The sequence below is a fragment of the Callithrix jacchus genome, chromosome 3 (assembly GCF_049354715.1).
Source record: "Callithrix jacchus isolate 240 chromosome 3, calJac240_pri, whole genome shotgun sequence".
Classification (NCBI taxonomy): domain Eukaryota; kingdom Metazoa; phylum Chordata; class Mammalia; order Primates; family Cebidae; genus Callithrix; species Callithrix jacchus.
Genome location: NC_133504.1, coordinates 123,959,736 through 123,975,520, shown reverse-complemented (window position 1 = coordinate 123,975,520; position 15,785 = coordinate 123,959,736). Strand labels below are relative to the sequence as shown.

The following is a 15,785-nucleotide window of genomic DNA, read 5'->3' as shown; positions in this document are numbered from 1 at the left end:
AATAATTATCCATAGGACACCATGAGATAACAGATGAAGTAGTAGTTCAAGCAAAATTTACATTCTAAGGCTGAGGTATGAATGCTAGAGAAAGTCGGGCCTGCTGCCAAATATGAGCTCTCACATTCACCCTGTCACTAGAGTCTACTGCTCTTACCCCTGAATGATTTAACCTGTCTCCTCTTTGCCATTCATAGTGACACAGCCTTAGTTCTGACCTTACTGTTTCTCAGTTTGATTGCTAAAACAGTCTGCTAAGCCTCCAAGGTCTCCCTTCCTTTAGTCCATTCACTCATTCATTCGCTGAGAGGCACTGACTCTGGACACAAAATTTCTGGCTCTACCCTCTTGTCACTCACTTGACCTCAAGTAAATTACCTAAAATTTAGGTGTTTTAGTTTCTTCATCAACAAAATAGAAATAACAATTTTTGAAGTAATATTGTTCTTGTAACTAAAAGGGACCAAGAAGTTTTAGGACACTTTCAAGATTTCATGGAGCAGAAGGGAATAAGGCTGCCCATAAAAAGAATATGGAGAACAGTGAAAAAAAAAAATAAAGGTGTTTTATGGGATTATCCCATCCATTACAGCTTAATTACAAAAGCAGTTATATAGTTAAACAAATATGTAGCGAAATGATGTGTGTTGGCTTTCATTATAAAAAAAAATCAACTTAGATGTGAAATAAAATATGTAAATGGGGGAGTCTATGGCTAGGCTCACTTTAGAATTCAGTTATGTCTAAAATTCATGGAGTCTCTGCATAAAAGACCAAATATTCTCGTAGGAAAAACTCACCACAATATTTCAAAAGGCAGAACTGGGTGAGGAAGCGAGGTCATTAGCTAAGAATGTTTGATTGGAGAGCATAGCTGCACTACAAAATTTCCTTGAAGTCTTATGTTTTGCCTTTTAAAATATCACGAATTTTACACATTTTAAAAATGATTTTTTATTTAACTTTATGAGCTGAATATCTGTGTTCCCCTCAAATTTATACGTTGAAATCTAATCCTTAATGTAATAGTATTTTGAAATGGGGCCTTTGGGAGGTAAGTAGGCTATGAGGGTGTAGCTCTCATAAATGGGACTAGTTTCCCTCTGAGAACAGACCAGTGGGCTAGCTTGCCCTTTTTCCACTATGTGAGAATATAACAAGAAGTCAGAAGTCTGTGATCTAGAAGAGGATTCTCAGCAGAGGCTAACTATGCTGGCACCCTGACCAGATTCTCAGCTCTTAGAACTAAACAAAATAAATGCCTGTTGTTTAAGCCACCCAGTCTGTCACAATTTGTTTTACAGCACAAACTAAGACATTTAATATTTTAAAATAATTACTATGAGATAACTGACACCTATGGGAAACTGATGTATCAAGATGACAGACATGCTTATTCCGTAGCTCCAAATACCTCCTTGCACATTTCTGCAACCCCTACGTGCACACCAATTTTAGAAGCATGGACATGGTCCTGCAGAATGAGAGAGCCAAGAGGCTTGTTCAAGGTATTATTCAAGGATAATGAGTCAGTATGGGACAAAAATTAAAGCCTTGATGCTTAGCAAAGATGCTTAGTAGATTCTTGGTAGCCTCTGCTACTCAAGTAATCTTTCCATTCCAACCAATGACAGAGGTCTTGAAAATTTAAAAAGTTTCAATACCTGAAAGAGATATTGGTCTGAAATCACCGATGATCATTGAGGAGGAAGGCATGGGTTACTGGTTCTAACAGTTTTTGTGTGGTGTGAGGAGTTAAGGTGGTGATAGGAGATGATGTCTTTGGTATAGATATCCACACTACCTATATATTACCAGCATTAAGGACCTCTTCAAATAAAAAAAAGAAGAAGCATCAACAGGAGGTATCACAGTAAGTCAGAAAAGAATGCAGGAAAAATGATAGACACTTAATGGTGACCAAGAGGATTTGGAAAGCATATGTGCACTGATTCCTCACAGCCTTCAAAACCACTTGGCTAGAATTTGAGTGTGGAATGGAGTTTTCATATGGCTGGTGACAGTGAAGCCAGAGAAATGTACTTTTTGAGAACAGTATTACTCTTTTTGCCTAGGCTGGTGCAGCATGGAAACACAGATTTGAGCTCACTAGTCCGGTTTCCACGCTGAACTTGTATCCCAGAAGACTCTATTTCCTAGGCCCCTTTGCTTTTTGCTTTTCAAGTAGGTTTGACCAATGGGAAACAATAGTAAAGTACTGAAGGATGGGAGAAAGGGAAACCCAGTCTATTTTTCTTCTTATCTTTCTACTTTCTCCCTTGTGGATGTAGCTTCCTCTGGTCAATCATTGTTTAGATAGTTCCAGGTCGTGCAAGGCAGCCTTTGCCATGATTCTAGCTCTCATTAGATAGTTTCATCTTCTCAATTTTGATAGTGCTACTTGCTCCATCTAGCTGTCTCTCCGGACGTAGCCATTTTAGTGGTTTCCTGCTGTTGGGTTGTTTCATATCCTTTTTGGCTTCTAAGTTCTTCCATTACCTACTTAATTAAATCCCTATATTAAATTTCCTTTATTTGAAGTTTCTGTTTCTTTCTAGATTCTGTCTCATACAAACTCAGACATTTATTGATAGGCTGGTGAAAAAATAAATGTCCCCAATTTCATAATATTTAGCAGAAAAAATGAATGAATTATAGCTACAAGCAACAAAATAAATATGTTTTGGAAACACAGAGTAAAAGGGAAAAAGCAAGTGCTTGAAGACTGCATCCAACTTAATATCATTTTTTCGAAGCTCAAGTAACAAAACAAAAACCAAGCAAGACTGAGCATTATATTGTTAAAAGATATATTTGTTGTTACATTATTTTTAAATCAAAAGGATTAAACTACAAAATTCAAGACAATGATTACCTCTGATTAAAAAAACTGGGATATAGAAGAAGCACATAGATTTATTCATTGATATCGATCGGAATGGTTCTAATTCTTACATTGGGTAGTAGGCTCAGGAATATTCTTCTTCTTGTTATGCTTCATAATTTGCAAGTGTGCTGTGTGTTGTGGTAGGTAGACTAGTACCAACCTACTCCAGTTAGCTTTTGATGCCAGTGCTGTTGACATTCTGATAATCATTTTGAAACATTTTGTTACAACAATGAATGTTACATAGTGAAAAGATAAGTGATAATATAAATGGAGCCTCTTAAATCAGATGCTCCAAGCAATGCCATGGGCACTATAATTACCGGAAAGTGTATATCTCTGTGGCATAAAAATGCATTGTACTTTTTAAAGCAACTTTCAAAATTTTCATCAAAACCCTTGAAATAATCATGGGAGAAACTTTTTATTCCATATTAGCAATTGGCTTTCTTTCTCTGTAATTTTTAACCATCTCTGATTCAATTCAAATGAATTCAATATTTGTTGAGCAGGTTTTAGAAGCACATTGAGAATTAAAAAAGGAAAAAATGTATCAGCCTTACCTTTTTTGGTCCAGGAGGAAATATTAATAAATATATTAATAACAACAAATAGATCAATAAATAAAACTTGGATAACGTCATCTTTGAATAATCTCTCCTGATACTGATTCTAATATATATCTCCCTTGGCTAAACAGACATTTTTAAAAATAGACTTTATTTTTTAGAACGGTTTTAAATTTACAGAAAAATTGAGAAAATAGTACTGAGTTTCCCATATGCTACACATCTAGTTTTTCTTATTGTGAACATCTTACATTATATGGTATAATGAATTACTATCGATAAATTACTAATAACAAAAGTTTATCCTTTATTCAGATATTCTTCATTTCTATGTAATGCCATTTTTCTGTTGCTGTATCCAATCCAAGATACCACATTATATTTAGTTGTCAGGTTTCCCTAGGTTCTTCTTGGTTATGACAGTTTCTTAGACTTTCCTTGTTTTTGATTATCTTTATAGTTTTGAGACATACTCTTCAGGTATATCGTGGGATGTCCCTCTATTGAGATTTGTTTTTCTCACAATCAGACTGGAGTTATGGGTTTTGCAGGAAGATTACAGAGGTAAAGTACAATTATCATCACATTGCATCAAGTATCCATGCTATCAGCATGATGTATCGGTGTTAATCCTGATCACCTGTCTGAGGTAGTGTTTGTCAAGTTTCTTCATAGATAAGTTACTCTCTTGTCCTGTTTCCTAAGCTGAACTCTCTGAAAACAAGTCACTAGGATCAGCTCCCATTTAAGAAGTAAAGAATTCTACTCCTGCTTCTTCAGAGTTAAGTATCTACATAAATTTTAGGAATTCTGGATCATGTTTCTTCTCTCCCCCATTTATTTACTTATTCAATCACATATTTATTTATGTGATTATGGGCCCATGGAAACTCAGTTTATACTTTGGGTTATAATCTAACACTCTTTTGCTAATCGTTCCAGATTTGGGCATTAGGAACCCTTTCAGTTGGCTCCTGTCCCTGATACATCCCCATCAATGTGGGATTTATTTGAGTTCCTTACTTTCAAGAATTACATGATGCTCTAGAATCATCTAATATATTTCCTTAGCCTAGAATCCACCATTTTTCCAAGGAGTCCTGGTTCCTGTTTTGTAGAATGACATTAGAAATCAAGATCTGGGCTGAAGATGTGCTTATTGGTTTTGGGTGTTGTTTCTTTTATGCCTTCTCAGCTGGCAAAGCAAATAAATATATGTATGTATACTAACTCCTGAATATTCACACATCCATGAACATTTCTATATGTAACCATCTGTATCTATATTAAGCCAAAACTAATGTTCCCAACACTCATCCATTATCATATGTATTATTCTAGCCTCCTCCCATTGCTTATCTGTAAATTGCCACTCCAAAAATGAGGAACCTGGCTCCTATCATCCACTTCCATTTAAATAACTGTTTAATTCCAGTATACATGTATAGCCATATCAGATTTGTTAATGTAAATCAGTGACTTTATTAACTACAGCATAGTTCCTGTATGCAGTTTCTTCTGTTGTTAGACTTTTACCTTGCAATTCAAAAGTTAATTAGGTCAGAACCTTTTCCCCACCCTTTCCAGTGAGATTGTTTCATATATGCGTAATACAGTAGATTCTCTTGTCACAACCTTCATTCCTTCCTGAAAACCACCAATCTGCTAAATAATATATATTTTTTCCATTCCTCACAGCACATTTATTTCAGTAATTTAGTTATGTTGGTTCTTAGCATGAGCATACAGTTAAATGATTTTTGTACATATAAGCACATCCAAAACAAGTTCTAAAATTTAAATTGTAAACATTCTCATCATATGTAGAAATATTTTATTGGTGTATTAAGTTTTGCTAACTGATCAAATTTGGAAGATAATATAAAAGAATGTCTATGCTAAACTGAGTAATGAGCATTGTTTATTTCATTTCTACAATGTTAAAGTAAGAGGCTCTATTAATTACATTTCTACAACGTTAAATAAAGAGGCAAACCTGTCCTGAAAGCATGTCAAATTTTAGGTAAAACATTAAAAAGAAACAAATCTGTTAACAAATGAATGTCTGCAATGAACATTAGATTTTTAAAATCTATTATGATACAAAAATGTAAAGGGTAAATAGTATCTTTGCTGACAAAATAGGACATAGCATGGATGCACCACTTTATTGCCTGAGAAATGCAACAGGAGTAAAGAATATTTCCTAACCACAAATAATTTCCAGGATGATGTACATATTTCTTTTATAAATATTTGTTTAAATGAATCTCCCTCCACTTTTTAATATTGAAAAAACCATTCCATGTGATTAAAAAACATTTTTACACATCTAGATAAAATGTGTTAAATGTTTGTATTTAGAACATACAAACAAAATATAGTATCTTATTTTTCTATGCAAGTCTTGTGTGGAATAAACAGAGCCTTGATTCTGGTAACATTGTAGAAAACATAATTTTCCCATATGAATAATATTTTTTAATATGACCTACATTAAGTTTCCCTCTTTGTGTTGTGAAGTTCTGTAAGTTTTAACAAATGCATAGTGTCCTCTGTCTACCATGATAGTATCATACAAAATAGTTTCACTGCCATAAAAATCCTGTGTGCTCCACTAGTCAAACCTCTGCCCTGTCTTCTGATCCTTTGTCAACCTTCTGATCTTTTAACTGTCTCTATAATTTTGCCTCTTATAGAATGCCATATAATAAAAACCATACAGTATGTAGCCTTTTCAGACTAGCTTCCTTCATTTTATCAGTATTATTTAAGATTCATCCATGTATTTTTATGGCTTGGTAGCTTGCTCCTTTTCATTGATGAATAATATCCCATTGTATGACTATTCCACAATTTGTTTATCTATCACTTATTTAACAACACCTTGGTTTCTGGAGAATATGAATAAAGATGCTATAAACATTCATATGACGGTTTATTGCAGACATGTTTTAAAATTGGTTGGGTAAATATATAGGAACATGGTTGCTGGATCACGTGGTTAAATGATATTTAGCTTTGTAAGAATCTGCCAAACTGTCTTCCAAACTGACTGAACCATTTTTTTATTCACCAACAATGAATGAAAGTTCCTACTGCCAAACATTCTTGCTAGCATTTGGTATTATCAGTTTCTTGGACTTCTCCTGTTCTAACGGGAGTGTAGTGGTATCTCATTGTTGTTTTAATTTGTGTTTCCTTAATGACAAATGACATTGAACTTTTTCCCATATTTTTGACCTCTGTATATCTTCTTTGGTGGGTTTCTTCAGATCTTTTGCTCACTTTTAACTGAGTTGCTTTTTCTTTCTTCTTCTTTTTTTTTTTCATTGTTGAGTTTCAAGAGTTCTTTGTATATTTTGGGTGTAAGTTCTTTTTCAGAAAAATGTTTTGCAAATATTTTCTCCCAGCCCATGACTTGTTTCTTTATTATCTTAATAGTGTCTTTTGCATAGCAGAAGTTTACATTGTGTTTTCTTTTATGAATTGTGATTTAGGTGTTGTATCTAAAGTCTCATTGTCAAACCCAAGTTTTTATTTTTTTTCCTATATTTTCTTTTAGGCTGCTTATTTGTGTCAAATGGATTTAGATTAGCCAGGCCAGAGTAAGGTGTCCCATTCTTACTGATATGATTTTAAAGAGCAAGTTTTCTGATAGTCTATGATTTAAAAAAAAAAAAAAAAAGTTTTTCTCAGTAAAAGTGCAGCTGTGAGAGGTTGTTCGGACTCAACAACCCAGCTGCAGCCTGACCTTGGGAGAATAGTTGTTTCCTGTTAACTTTGCAACTGGTTTAATCTGTGACTGTGTCTTTTGTGTATCTGTTTTAATTTGCACAATGAATGGACAATCTAATGTTTTACTTTGTCAGATGGAGCAGATATTTTGCTTCTTCACCACCAACTCACTACACAATGCAGGGTTCTTAACCTGCATCGACTTGATCATAAACTCAGGAAAAGACAGATACTGGTCAGTATTTCCTTCCAAAAGCGGAGATGATAAAGTAATATAGAAATCCTAAGGTCCAGACCTATGTTCAGCCAGGTTCTGCTCCTTCTCCACACACCTTTGTTTTTTCTCCAGCTTCCAAGGAATCTCACAAAGGGAGTGGGGAAACAGTGAACCCATTACTTCTTTCCTGCTTTAAATCCAATTCTCGGAGACTGTTAGGCAGAATCTCCGCTTGGTGGAAAGTGGGGCTTGCAGCCTAAAGTGATTAGTTTGGAGGCCTTCTCTGTGCCTTCGCTGTGGGAATGCCAGCTGCCTGTCGGCTGGATGCGGGCCGAGTCGCCGGCCACACGGAGAGCCTTCACAACCTCAGCTGGCACCGGGGCTTGGGTCCTGGCCCTGCCCCCTGAGGACCCGGCCCCCTCTCAGTCCCACCCCGCCCTGGGATCCGCTCCTGACCCCGCTGCGCGTGGCTCCAGGAACCTGGCTGGCAGAGGCTATTCGTTGCCCCGCCAGGCCGGGTGAGGGCGGAGCCGGGCATCCAGCCGCGAGGACTGGAGCAGCGGGAGGTGGAGCCCCGGTCCGGAAGCCGGGGATCCGCGGCCATGACTGTGCCGGCCCGTGGCTTCTTGCTGCTCCGCGGCCGCCTGGGCCGAGTGCCGGCGCTGGGCAGGAGCACAGCACCCCCCGTGAGAGCACCGGGAGGGCCCAGGAGCGCGTTCCGGGGCTTTCGGAGCAGCGGTGTGAGGTACGAGGGCTGCGGGCTCAGGGTGCTGAGCCACTGGCGGTGGGAGGGCAGCGGGGGCGCGGGCGGCGCTCGCGCGCGTGGGGCCGAAGGCTCGTGGGCGGCCGCGCGGCGGGCTGTGTCGAGGACAGCCTTGGCTGTGAGGTGGCCTTGCCGGCCTCCCGGGTGAGTCGCAGTTGCCTCCGCTCGGGGAGCGAAAACGTGCTCTGCTCTGGGCTCTGGCAAGAGAACGTTCGATCTTTGCAGCAGGTGCAATTGAGTGATTTAGGAAGACATTTGAGGCACTAAGAAAAGATACCATAGAAACACGTGGTCTGCTTGGTCAAACATTTGTTTTTATTTTGCTTATTGTAGTGTTCAATAAATAAAGGAGTAGGCGTTGTCCAGATGGCTTACCAATGTTTGGGTTTCTGAATTCCTTTGTTAATGGTTTTGTCAAGGTCTTTTCCAACTCTTAATTTATGGTTTCACAAAACCAGAGCTCAATCCCAATTTCTCAGTCTTTTCATGTATTGCTCTCGCTAAACCTCTGTAAAGTGATGAGACTTGCATTCATTACATCTCTTTGGACTTGGTTTCTGGCAAGAACCATGAAAATACAAAAGGGTACGCACCCTTCTGTCTTCTACTTTACCTGTCTTACTTGCAAAATCCATTTTAACAAGATGAACATATATCTTCTTGACCCAGAGGCTATGAGTCCAGAAGAGCCTCTGTTTTTAAACTTTCAGGTCTTCCAGAAATGCGCTTTCATTGCCGTTTTACGTCCAAAGATTGTGTCTCACTCGAGTTTTTGTATCCCCCGGTGCCCAGGACAATCCCTAGAAAAAAACAATGATTGGTAACGTGGAAACGTAGATACTGTTTATTTAATTTAAATCAATTAACTCCCTATTGTGTACATTTAGATCTTAGTCTTGAGTAACTGATTTTAAAAATTACTTTATAGGATTTGCTTGGATATAGTTTCTACTGACTAGGTCTTCCACGAGGATATGTGAGAAAATAACAGTGAATCAGAGTTGTTTTGTAAGCGGTAGTGCTGTGCGTAAGAATGTGCCACTTGCTTTAGAACTACCAGCTAGCTCTACTACCTAGGAAAAGCAGATTCTGTAGAATTCTATTTGTATGAAAGAATTGAGGGAATTATTTGCTGTCACTCTAAACACTGGTTTGTATCATTATTCTCTGAATGTCAGTTGTGTTAGGGCTGCTTTTCAGGTTGAGGATAACCTGTTTCAAATAGTACAACTTGATTAATTTCCCTTTGTCAGCTTGCTGTAAACAACTCTATCTCTCCATTTCCTCCATGACCTCCATACATTGAGTGGAAGTCATTACAAATAACAGTTACAACCCCAAAATTTGGTTGTAGCCACTTGCTTTGTACACAAACACACACAGGTGCACGTGCACACACACACACATACCCCAACTCATGGAGAATTCATAACTTTTAAGTTATACTTAATAACCTCTTCATAATTTAAAACAGTTGAGTGCAAAGGTTGCACAATAAGAGTTATTAATTTCAGCCCAGCTGGTTTCAGTCCCAGTTGATGCAGATTATAATTATAAAAATAAATAATCTATTTGATAGTTTTAAATTTTTACAGATGGCACTAGGCAAGTTAAGATAAGGCAGGGGTTTTGATGCCCTCTTTACACTGAATACCATTTCTGCAGGTGAAGTTGGCCCCAAGGTTGAGAAACACCTGTGGACTGGTGGGTCTCGGGTGGGGAGGAATTCGGACAGTGTGTTGATGCTTATTGGTGTCTCTTTTCTCTTCTAGGACCAGCAGAGAGAAGAGATTCCTTCTTCCAGAGGTTGCCACTGTCTGCCTCCCCACTTGACCCCATCCACAGTCATCTTTTTTATATATATAGTGACACACTAGCTGTCTAGTTCTTCATAGTTAATGTGGTTTAAGTCTGACATCATTTCTTTTCCATGAAATTTACACGTTAGTGTTATTCTTTCTCATTGAAAATTGCCTTTGAGTTTGATAAACTCTTATCCCAGTGATACTGTTTAAATTAACAGATTTATTACCATTTATGAACTATGTAGAGCCTTAATTGAAAAAGTATCTCTGATTATTTTTTCATATTTTGGCCACATATCTATAATAATGGAACATCATAAATACTTTTTAGTGGAGGATTTTTAAAGTAGAATTTCAATAAATAACGTTTGATGGAATTTGCAGGTTACAATATCTTGAAGTATTTAACATTTTTTCTCTCAATGATTTTTCCTTTAAAATTTGCAATGAATTTGTTTTCCTGTTTATGCATGAGAAATAAAGTCTTCTTAATTGAGAGAAATTAAAGTAATAAATAAGCCCTTCTAATTCTCGCAGCTGTTTCTTGAAATGAATTACCTATGCAGGCAAAAAATTAAAAAAATTTTTTAAAGTCTTTGTAATTAAAGTTTTCCCATTTTGTTGGGGTGTGTGAGGATTTTACAAATCAAAATATCCTTGGTTAAAAGACATCACATGAGTTTGTGCCCGGTGCTTTTCAGTCTGAGGATCCTGGTAGCAGCCCATCCCATTTGGGTTGAGAGGTTATAGACCTCATATATTAATGCCATGCTCAACTCAGATTTGCAGGTATTCTGCAACAGAGGGACTTTCGCGAACCTGCTTTGGCTTATTCTACCTGAACTACTTATTTTAATTAACTAAATGGCTGTCCCAAGCATTCCATGTTTATCCTGTTGCTTAGTGAATCCTCAAATTGTTAATTTGGTAGACTCTCTTTTTTCTCCTCATACTATTATTCTTTTAGCTTTAAAAATAATGTGTACCATCTACAGGTCCTTATTGGAAGTTTCACCTTTCTTTGTGTCTCCCTAGCAGCAACTTTATAATTTTTGCAGCTGGATCATGTTTTTGGAACTAGTAAAAGACACTTATTTGTGTTAAGTATTCATGTCTTTTACCATAGGTAGTTGAGTTTAATAATTAAAAAGAGATACATTTTTATCAGTAACAATGTTCATTTTTCCTCAGACTCTTCCCTCTAGTACTTACTCTGTATTTCTATCACTTCTAAAGACTAGGAAAGACAGTTTCTCAAAATCATATTCTATTTAGTCGGCAAATGTGATAATGTGGTGGTGTTCTTATCTTCCTGCTATACCTATTCTACTGAAAATGAGAAAATAATTGCTATCTGGCTATAATTTTGATTTCTAAGAAGTCCTCATGTCATTTTAAATTCAGTAACTAAATATTTCAACATTTGGTCTGTCATATCTTAAGTTTTATTTTCTGTGTTCCAGCTCTTCAGAGATAGTATGTTCTAATATCTCTAAAATCAATCAAGATTTTTAACTAAAATCGATCAGTAGATGAAAAAGATAGACTAATATTAATTTTAGATCTTGTTAGTTAATCATGGTCTTACTAATAATTTGGCAATTTCTTTAATTACCCAAATCTTTGTTTTTCAAATGCCTTATTCTTTCATGTTAATATTCTGATGGGAGGATGAAAACAGCAGAAAGGAGCAACACCAGATGATCTTTTCATGGGCACATACTCTTTCAGTGAATCCCATGGAGCTCAATGAAATTACAGTTTGGCTTAGAGATAAATACGTTGTGGAAGGAGGTTTAAGAGAGGAGCTTAGGTGAAATTTGAACTGTAAATAAGTATGCTAAATTGAAGAAATGATTAGTAGTAAATGAGATTTGCTTTTAAGAAATTCAGTTGGGAACTGAGAAAAGATTTTGTGTGCAAGGTAGAAAACTTTATGGTCAGAATAGAACACAGTCTGAACCTAAATTAACAGTAGTGTTGAAGAATTCAGGGCGGGATATTATCCAAGAAGGCTTAGCCAGCTGCTGCACTTAACATTTCATCATAAGTAGTTTCTGTGTTGTTATTGTTTTTATTAGCATTTCAGTGACTGCATCATATTACATTAAATCAATTGGCCCTAACTTACCTAACCATCTTGCTGCTTTTTAATGTCTAGTTCCTGGAAAACATGTAATAATTTACTCTCAGATTGAGGTCATGTTCTTGTCAACATCATACCAACCAGGTTTGCTCACTTCGTCATCTGAACCATACATAGGTTTCTGTAATTAGGCTCATTAGAGTGTCCCTAGGTCTAAAGATTGTCTAAAGATTCATAATTCTAAAGTGAGGGTATGTGTATAGTTTACAATACATGTTGTCTCCTTAGCTTTGTTTTTCCCTATTTGTGATTAACTGCAATGAATACCATCATGCTTTTAAGGAATTCAGTTGTATTGTTGAAAAATACATTTTTATTAATACCTAAGGAGCTCTTAGTGTTAAGCACTTTGCTGATATTTTTCACTTACATTATATCCTTTGATCCTTACAACAACTAAATGAAGTAAACACTATTACTATTCCCAGTGAACAGATTGAGAAATTGAGGCTTAGAGAAACTAAACTTGTCCAAGTTGGCACAGTAAATAAATGGTGAAGACAAGGCATGAACCCACATGGTCTCTCCAGTGTTCTCTACAAACAGCTTATAATTATTTACTTATCTCACTTTTGCTTTTTCTTCTTTTTGAAAACATTTATTAATATTAAATCTTATAGAACTTTTGTGAATCTAGAAAGCTAATTTTGCATGTAAATTTTAAAAATTATTCTGTTAGATTCCCTCAGTTAGAGATGTTCTTAACTAGGACCTTATGGATAGAATTCAGGGGATCCATAAACCTGGATGGGAGGTTAGTAACATTTAATAAATTTAGCATTTTTTTCAATTGTCAATGTTGGCAACAAACACATAGTATCAGCAGTACATGTGACTTGCTAATATAAATCACAAATATTTCAGTATCACAAAATTGAGGCAGATACCACAAAACATTATCTGCACATCACTATTTTGATATGGTAGTTAGACCTACAACTAGATCTGTTATTCAATACTTTTTTTTTTTTAAAAAAAAGCATTTGATAGTATTTCAGTAAAACTGGTTTTCCTTGTAATCTGTAATTTATATTGAATGTTTAAAAGAATTGTTCTGAGGAGTCCACAGGTTTCAATAGACAGGCCAAGAGCTTTTGCGACACAAAGCTTATCATCTAAGGTTCTTTCCAACAAAGTTAGTTTGAAAATTGTTTAATAGTACAGAGTCAGAAAGAGTTAACTAGTTAAAAAACTGAATATCAAGAAGAGTCATACATAATGAAAATGAGTTATTTTACTTTTTATTGATTTGCAAATGTAATTTCTAGTAAAATTACTTCAAGATGTGAATAGGGTACTTGGGATGTGAAACAAATTGTTTTAAAGAGGCCATAAACTTAACATGAATATGTATTCATTTATTTTAGCAGCGTACGTCAAAAGACTCCCTATACTGGTGATAGGTTTTATTCTCTATGGAATTTTGTCCTGGTTTCTTTGGGTTTCATTTCTATTGTACAAAGTCAAGATATCCAAGGTATGCCCTAAGATACAAAGCAATTAAACTGTATGTTAGGGCCTGGGGAAAGCTTGGAATTGTTAATCATCATATTGGGATTTTTCATCTTTATAGAGCCCAAAGTGGTTCATTCAGCTCTAGTTGAAGCTGTGAATGAAGATGAGATTGAAACTAAGATGTAGATTACTGAAGTATGCAAATTAAATAAACTGTTGATCTTGACTAGGTTTTATTTGTTGTTACATTACTATTTTGTGGAGGAGTACTTTGATACATGGTAATAATCCCCCCCCTTGTTGCTTTGCTCTACTTTATTAAACACATCATTTGGTTCTAGTAAGCATAGATTAAGGTGGTTAGTTTATTTTCTGGAAGTACAGGCAAACAAACCCATGGAAAGAGCACTAAGTACTAAAGATTTTCTGCTCTTATAATGCTCCTGGTTATCTGAATATGTCATCATCTGTTATTTAGAAACTAGGAGAGAGAGCCACTTTTACAAACCAGCCAATGAACTTTTAGCCAGATTCTGTTATGTAATGTGAGGTTAACAAAAGAGTATTCCTATTATATAGATGAAGAAATTGCATGCCTTTGAAAGCAGTTAAGTGACTTGCCTAACTTTATAATTGCTACTAATGTTGACCCAGAGCTCTGATGCTCAGGACTTCTGATTTCAGGTGAGTAATTTATACTTCATCGTGCTGCCCTGCTACTCACTAGCCACCACCTCCCTTTAATTTGTGCTTCCTGATGAAGCCACATTGAGTGGCTAGCCCAGAAATAGGCTACTGGAAGGGAGTGCTCCTTTTCCTGCCTTCTTTGGGGGAAGGTTGTTTCTGCCTTTGTAGAAAATATCACTCGAGCAAGTAATGACAGGGCACATCATGTAACCAATATCTAAGGGGTCAAATGGATTTCATTTTTGATAAATATTAATGGCAAGTTCACTTTATAATTTTTTTGACCAAACTAGTACATGTTTTACAGTAAAAAGGGGCATGAATGTAATGAAAATGATATATTTGTAATATTTATTGGCTTACAAATATATTAGTGAACCTATAAAATTTTCATTAAAACCACTTTCAAAATCAATATTTTAAAGATAATTTATATCCTTATGTGTTAAAACAAAATAAAAATTTATATGACATGAATATTCACCATGAATAATTATACTTGGTGCATATTCACATACTTGAATCAGCTTCTTAGCTTTATCTTTTAACACCTTGATACTGATAATTTTCTGAAAAAAGTTAATAAGATCTTCTGTTTAATTCTTTTTTCCCCTACTTGGCCCTGGGTCATGTCACAGCTTTATGGATCAACCAACAGCTGATCTGAAAGAAGAGCACTAGATTGAGTCAGGGGACCTGAATTCTTGTCCTGATCCTGTCATCATCAAACTGTGTAGTACTGTGGCTGTGACTTTTTTAAATCTATGAAGCAAAGAAGGTCGACTCTGTAAACGCTAAGGCCCTTTCCAAAACTAAAGCCCTGTGATTCTTGGATAGGCAGCTTTGCTTTCAGTAGCTCGATGAAAAGTAAGCATAGTTATTTATTTATCTATTTATTTATTTATTATTGGAGGCAGGGCCTCACCCAGGCTGAAGTGCAGTGGCACGATCATAGCTCACTGCAGCCTCAAACTCCTGGCCTAAGTGATCCTCCTGCTCCCTCCAAATACCTAGGATTACAGGCATATGCCAACATGCCCAGCTAATTTTTAAATTTATTTTTGGAGAGATAGGATCTTGCCTGGTGCCCAGGCAGGCTGGTCTAGAACTCCTGGTATTTTTTTTTTATAATTTTTTATTGCATTTTAGGTTTTGGGGTACATGTGCAGAACATGCAAGACAGTTGCATAGGTACACACATGGCAGTGTGTTTTGCTTCCTTTCTCCCCTTCACCCACACTTGGCATTTCTCCCCAGGCTATCCCTCCCCACGTCCCCCTCCCACTGGCCCACCCCTTTTCCCCCCAATAGACCCCAGTGTTAAGTACTCCCCTCCCTGTGTCCATCTGTTCTCATTTTTCGTCACTCGCATATGAGTGAGAATATGCCGTGTTTCATTTTTTGTTCTTGTGTCAGTTTGCTGAGAATGATGTTTACCAGATTCATCCATGTCCCTACAAACGACACAAACTCATCATTTCTGATTGCTGCATAATATTCCATGGTGTCTATGTGCCA

The 15,785-nt window shown here is 36.5% G+C and overlaps 1 protein-coding gene across 12 annotated transcripts in view; it reads left to right on the top strand.

The window, feature by feature from the left end:
- The first annotated feature begins 7,992 nt into the window (after positions 1–7,992).
- MTHFD2L (methylenetetrahydrofolate dehydrogenase (NADP+ dependent) 2 like) overlaps positions 7,993–15,785 on the top strand; it is a 162,619-nt gene continuing 154,826 nt past the window's right edge. For 11 of the 12 annotated variants that reach the window (XR_004740880.3, XR_008480183.2, XM_035293561.3 and 8 more), the window contains exon 1: positions 7,993–8,156. Coding sequence is in view for 10 of the 12 variants with exons in the window: in XM_035293561.3 (XP_035149452.3) it covers positions 8,014–8,156 (143 nt within the window). In the remaining 2 variants the exon portion in view is untranslated. Of the gene's footprint in view, positions 8,157–9,946; positions 10,508–15,785 lie in introns of those variants that run through there. The other variant, XM_035293562.3, reaches the window with a different exon arrangement.